The sequence below is a fragment of the Microtus ochrogaster genome, chromosome 17 (assembly GCF_000317375.1).
Source record: "Microtus ochrogaster isolate Prairie Vole_2 chromosome 17, MicOch1.0, whole genome shotgun sequence".
In the NCBI taxonomy this organism is placed as follows: domain Eukaryota; kingdom Metazoa; phylum Chordata; class Mammalia; order Rodentia; family Cricetidae; genus Microtus; species Microtus ochrogaster.
In genome coordinates, this window is record NC_022019.1 from 35420132 (window position 1) to 35426672 (window position 6541).

Genomic DNA, 6541 nt, shown 5'->3' on the forward strand with positions numbered 1-6541 from the left:
CTTCTTAACAAAGGATTGGCTTTTGCTTGTTGTTTTTGAGAGAAGATTTTATTTAGTTAAGGTTGGCCTTGAACACTTGATCTTCCTGCTTCCACCTCCCAAGTTTTGCCATTAAAGGTATGTGTTACCACAACCAGCCTAAAGGGAAAAATTAAATTCCCAAGCTTAAGAAATGTTTATTGCCATTCTACCAAACACAAAATGTAGAGCTATTGTTTTACGTTGTTTAAAAGAGTCAGTGCATATTCTACTTGAGGATATGCTTCAAGATTCTCTATTTCTTTGGTTTTTCCTCTACGGACTATGCATATATTTCCCCAAATAGCATTTATACATCAAATTAATGATATGTACTGCATTCAATCACAGCCATTAAATATATAAATATATACATACAATTTGATGTTTCTGTTGTTTAAAATAATACTTATAAATTTATTTGTCTGATATTCAATAATTGTATCTATATTTTTTGCCACTAAAGAACATATTTACATATTTCTTAGTTAATGAAACAGGAACAAAAGAAAATATTGTCTAAATCAATCTTATTTTTTTCTTACACTCAAAAAAAAAAAAAAACCCAAGGTGACAAGATGGCCCCGAATGTACTTATTTGCAGACCATTGAAGTGTTTGTGTGTGTATGTGTTCAAAATTATGAATATTAAAGAAACAGTCAACATTGAAAATAGAGAAATTGATTATTAGAGAGCCCACATATCTTTCTAAACTAGAAAAAAAATAGATTTTATCCTGAAATTCATCACATGTCAAGTAACACCTCTCTCATCACTCAATGCAATACAAAAGACAGACTGACTGTATTTATAAAATAATCCAATTGTTACATATTTCAAGAATGTACATTGTAACTTTTTAGACCCTTTCAGCAGTGTTTGTACTACCATAATCTTACTCAGGAGAGAATCTATCCATTGAAATTTAACTAGACGGCAAATTCAGAGCTCTCTGTTCTGAAAGCTGTGTTCCAATGGATAATCTGCCTGATAAAGCGAGAAACAGAAACTGGCAATAAAGGACACCGTGGTGTAGACAGTGACCAGAACAATGAACTTAAAGGTATCCTGGGTTAGTTTCCTGTGTAAAGTAAAAATGACTAATTATTCTCCATTGCTGCCCTCTGCTCTGAAAACTCCTTGCCCCATTTTCTCCATTTAAAAGTCTCTCCTGTTACATGTATGCAACTGCATTTCTCTTAGAATGTGCATGAGGTATATCTTACATGTGTTCTTTTCAGCTTGCTGACAACAAATGGCAAGCTTTCTGCAGTTTATTAATGGCACAATCAACTATTGCCCTTTTCATGTTTATCATTACCCTAAAAAAATCATAAAAAACTTTTGGTCCTAAATTGGTAAAGGTATAGATGTACACAAATGCACACAGAAACTCAGACTTCAAATGCTTCTCTTCCTTGTCTTTGGAACAACAGGACACTAAAAGCAAACACAGCTGGGCTGGGAGAAGGTATTGTGCTGGGCAAACACGGGCAACCATTAATGTACATATGTTCTGTTTCCTGCCCACCTGGTTAGGTAGAGTAAGCAATCCCCGTGCTGCTCTCATAACATCCCACATGCTCCTAAAACAGTCGCCCTTTGTAACTCAGTGTGGACAGGGGGCAGATGGAGCCCAGGCTCCATCTCCTCAGTGAAGACTGACATGTTACAGGCTGTAGAAGGTAATGAGGGGCACTAGTAGTTTCTCAAAATACAATAGTAATTAAAATATCACACATAGTAAGGGCTCTATTCTGGCCTTCTTTGTGTAGTAACTGTTTGTACTTCATATAATTTGCTAACTTAACAGTTAAAGCAGACAAAACAGGAATACTTACTTCCCCAACAGGCCCAGTAAGATTCATTCTGAGGGTGACCCTATTCTGATCCAAAATTTAACTACAGGTCTGAGGGTGGTTCAGCACCACTTGCTAACCAGCTTTCTGTTAGGTCTCTAACCCTTAGTTCACATGCCCCCCATCTCAGTTGCTCACTCCTTTTACATTAGTCCCAGCTGAGGGGCCCTTTCACCAAGGGATGGGAACCAAGGGCTTTGCAGGAAACTAAAGAGATCATGTGAAGCCAGAGGCACACCAATTCCTGACATCTCCTATCTGACTGGTGGGGACAATGCTCCTGACCAGAGGCACTATGAAAGAGCAGATTCCTGCATTCTAGAAAGAATACTGTGCTCTGGGAAGCCCCAACGCCTGGAGGAAGAGTGGAAACAAATTTCTGGACTCCAGCTTGCAGGAGAATTAGAAAGCAAGAGCCAGCTAGGAGATAGCCAATTTCAGGGCTCTGGACGGGCTGAGTTCCCAGTGACTGGCTACAGGTTGCCTGAGAGCAACCTATGGGTAGATTCACAGCTACCCAGGGAAGGCGCTCTGGTGCGCTGGAGGAAGATCAGAGGGTTAGTGAAGGGTTGACAGAAACATGGGGAAAAAAAAAAGGAGCAAGGGGACCCTAAGCGTTTCATCCAGGCAGTGAAATGCCATCCCAAACGAAGCGCGCCTCCCCACAGTGACCCACACAGACCTTGGCGCCGTAACCTGCGCTTCTTGAGGCCGAAGATGCGCACTTTGGAGAAGATATCCACCAGGTTGCCATTGCAAAGCCCGCGGTTCTTGCTGGGGCTGCTCCGCCTCCTGCTGGCAGAGGGCCGGTCCCAGTGCTGCTCCCGCGCCTGCCGCTTCTGGCGGATCAAGCCGCTGGCGATGGCCGCGGCCATGGTGGCCCAGGGAATGGGTCCCAGGGAGGGAGGGACAGAAGCAAGGGGAGCCTGGGGCACTGGAGAGGAAAGGGGCGGTGCAGACAGCTGCTCGCCCTGAGGGAAGCGGAGGGAGGGGCGGTCTGGAGGGGTTGGGGACAGAGGTGAGGGTGCTCAGTGCCCACTCGGACCCATCGTCCAGTCTGCTGAGCTTGGACTAGGAGCTTGGATGCGCCCAGGACACAGCAGGGCCAGCCCGGGAAACTGGAGGTCTAGGCTGCTTCGGAATCCAGAGGGCTGTGGCTGTAGGTCACCTCGTGTCGCTGGAGCCCTCTCGGGGTCGTCACCACCACTAGCTCAGCTTTCTTGCCCTGCCCGCCTCCCTGGTGAGATGTTGGCAGATCGGAGGGCTTCCTTCCTGGCCACAGAATGGAGGGGCGGAGGACAGGTCGCGGCACAGCCTCAGCGCATTTGTGGGTCTCCGGGCGAGATGGGCAGGTCTCAGTGCCCAGCTCGAGCTACCCTCGGGCAGGTGCGGCCACAACCGTCTGCTCTCGCCTTCTGCCTGTGATTGTCAAGTGCTTTAGAAATCAGCATCTGGAGAGAGCAATCTTCTCCCCTGTGCTCTCTAATCAAAGCGCTACATTCTTACCCCACTAATCCCCTCCCAACTATGTGGTCCCCCTCCGATGTGTCTTCAGAAAGGAAATAAAAACTATACGCAGTAATGATTTAAAATAATAACAAAAGGAGAAAGGTAAAATGAATTGCACCGGGTGGGATGACAAGGTGAGCCTGAAGAGGTGGAATTGAAGGAATATCGGTGCGCTTTGACTCAGATGAAACTCGCATGCTTCCGAGGCTGTCACAGCTTAGCTAGGGCTTCTAGAGTCCACAGAAAACTCTCAGCAGCAGTTGAAGGGTGAGATGGTTTCTTCTCTCTGATTAATCCCTCCAGCATCAAAGCATCCCCACCCCTCAGAGGAGACAAAGGAGAGTGAGCCCTGGGGAGCGAGGCACCTCCACTTTTCACCTAGTCACCCAAACTTGTCATACGCTCCCTTTTGCTGCTGTGAAGCCTAAGTTTATCATTTTGAATCGGCAACAATGAGAAAAAAAGGACCAGAGGAGAGGAGACAGATAATCTGTTCTAATGTAGAATGGAGGAAACAGCTTCCAATTCTGTTCCCCATCGGGTGGAAGAGGCGCTGCCAGCTGCCGCAGAGGTCTTACATAGTGACTGGATTAGGATAACTGCCTGGTAGAATACTGAAGAAGTCTTGGCACAAAGATTAGCATGGGGTCGAAAAACGGTGTCTGCAGCAGCACTTAGGATGACAAAAAGCAGCCAGACTGAGGGGCTGCCTTCCTTTGGTTTGCCTGCATGGAACAGCACTGCCAGAGAGCAAAGCCACTTGAGCTGGATCTGAAATTCAAATATAATACTTGATACCTCCTCCCTTCGTTGTCCTGCCTGTGCCCTGACAGCGTTCTGCTTTAGATGATTAAACATAGGAAGAACCAAGAAAGGAAGGGCAGCTGGGGAGAAGCTCTTCATGCTTGGACAGTTTGAGGTTGTAGTTTCTAGGATGCATTGCAGGGATAGATCCAAGTACTAGAGCTGGATCCTCCCCCTCCACGTATGCACCCTTTGTCTTGCCTATTATCCCAGAAACATAGGGAGAAAGAAATGCAAAAGCCCAACTTCTAATCATCCAGTGTGTACACAGGGGGAAAATGTTTTAACAGTCATTGCAGGTTTACACAAGTCTCTAGGGACTTCTTGACTGGAAAGAAAGGCTACAGAACACAGGCAGTGTCTGGAGCAGTTTTGAATAAAATTGTACCTTTTCTTTGTCTGGGAAGTTGTCAGAGAGTACTACAAAGACTCACCAACAGGCAAATGAAGGAAGTGCAGCCTAGGGTATATTCCAGGGAAGCTGGACTTGGACTTTCCACAACTCACCCATCTCCTTCCCTCAGCTGCTGTGGGGAGGAACATTTATTTGCTGTAATAGAAGTATGTAGATTTGGATCCAGTAAAGGTAATTAATATCAGGCTTAATTTTTTAATATTAAGAGGCATGTTGATAACTTATTTCTATCACTTTGCTGTTATATCTATAAACACCACAATTATTAAGAGAAATATTTTAGAGATGCTTTGTAAGAAGTTTACATTGTTTCATCATCCATTAGTTTAAATGGGGAACTGGGGAAAGGGGGGAATACCAATTTATTTTGTGTATATATCTGTGAAACAATGTCATGACTCATAAAGAAAGAAGGTGGTCTACAGATTGATGAACAACCCTGATAAAATGTGAATAGAAGTATTGGCTTTTCTTTGGTTTAATCGTGGTGTCAAGGATGGGGGGGGGACCCTGCTGAGAGCCATTACTGCAAAGAAGCTAGTTGGACATTTGAAAAGTTTTAGTTTGGAATTTCTGAATGACTTCATGATTAAAACAAACAGATTTACATAAAGATTCTTGTAGTGGCATCGTTTTCAGAGAGTGAGATGAGATGTGATATGTAATGACCTTAAAAATTGACTACAACCCCACAAACCATCGTTTTTTTCTTTGTTAACTTGAATGGATTAAGCAGCTGTGTTTATTGCTTTCTTTCTTTCTAAGGTTGTCGTGATTTCTCCCAAATCTCTGATTGGGAGCCTTCTCAAGGATATCGGATTTGGGGCTTCCTAAAGTCACCCTCTCTCATTCTTTACCTTTCCACAAGCTCCAGAGAGTTTGAGGTTCAGTACTGCGGACAGGAGCCCTGCTGGCCCGCTGCCACCCCTTCTTGGAGAAGCACAGAGTATAAAAGTCTCTGTAAAGCTCCTCCCTTAAAAGCAATTCTCTTCCTCTCCCTCCCCCTCTCCCTCTCTCTCTCTCCCTCTCTCTTCCCCCCAATCTCTCTCTCTCCCCTCTTCTCTCTCCTCTCTCCCTCTCTCCTGCCCTTTCTCTCCTTCTCTCCCATCTCCCTCTCTTCCTCCTCCTCCATCCTTTCTTCTTTTCTTCCTTCCTTTCTTTTTTTCAGATAGAAAGGAATTAATCATCACAGCTTCCGCTGACAGTAACAGCACACCTGGGAACCTAGGCTTCCAGCTGTTTGATACCGGAGAACAACCCTGCTTGCTTGCTTCCAGCTGTTTGATACTGGAGAACCACCCTGCTCGCTTGTGATTTTTCAACCCCGACCCCTGGCAATGTGCCTGGAGCAGAGATTTGAGTTGCAGAATGTATTCAGACAGTAAAATCTATCGAAACTCCAGCAGTCCTTTCTATTCGATGTGGTTTTATGTTTTAAAAGAGCTTGGAGCAGGAATGGATAATCAGGGTCTTTTTAGCTCAATCCTGGTATTTGCCTCTTCTCTCTCCCAAAGGCTGCTTGGCTGTTTACAGATAGAGATAAGTGAAAGAAAACGCAAGAGAGCCATCTGCTGTCTTAAGCTGTGATAAAAGGCAGTGCAGAGCTGGAGAGAAACCTGATTTAGGGCAGGTGCACAGGAAAGCAAACCCAGAAAAGGACCATAGAGACAAGGCTTCTTAGGGTCTCAGAGACACTTCAGAGCTACTAATTTCACTTTTGGCTTTATATAAAGCAGAGAGAAAAATGGAAGGGAGAGAGACTTGCTTTTAAGGAAGGGAGGAAGCAGTAAGGGAAAAGAAGAAAGGAGAGAACAATACAAGCGAGAAGAGGGGGTTTGGGTGCTCAACTTACTAAACCTGGATGGAGGTGGGCGGTCCTTGGACTTCCCACAGGTCAGGGAACCCTGATGGCTCTTCAAGCTGATGAGGGAGAGG

General features: G+C 44.9%; 1 protein-coding gene across 3 annotated transcripts in view; it reads right to left on the bottom strand.

Moving 5' to 3' along the window:
* Fgf14 (fibroblast growth factor 14) overlaps positions 1 to 6541 on the bottom strand; it is a 477073-nt gene that overhangs the window by 148929 nt on the left and 321603 nt on the right. The window contains exon 1 of one of the 3 annotated variants that reach the window (XM_005355705.3): positions 2561 to 3209. The exons of the other annotated variants lie outside the window; for them this stretch is intronic. Within the exon in view, the coding sequence (XP_005355762.1) occupies positions 2561 to 2753 (193 nt within the window). The 5' untranslated portion in view covers positions 2754 to 3209. Of the gene's footprint in view, positions 1 to 2560; positions 3210 to 6541 lie in introns of those variants that run through there. 3 annotated transcript variants of the gene reach the window in all.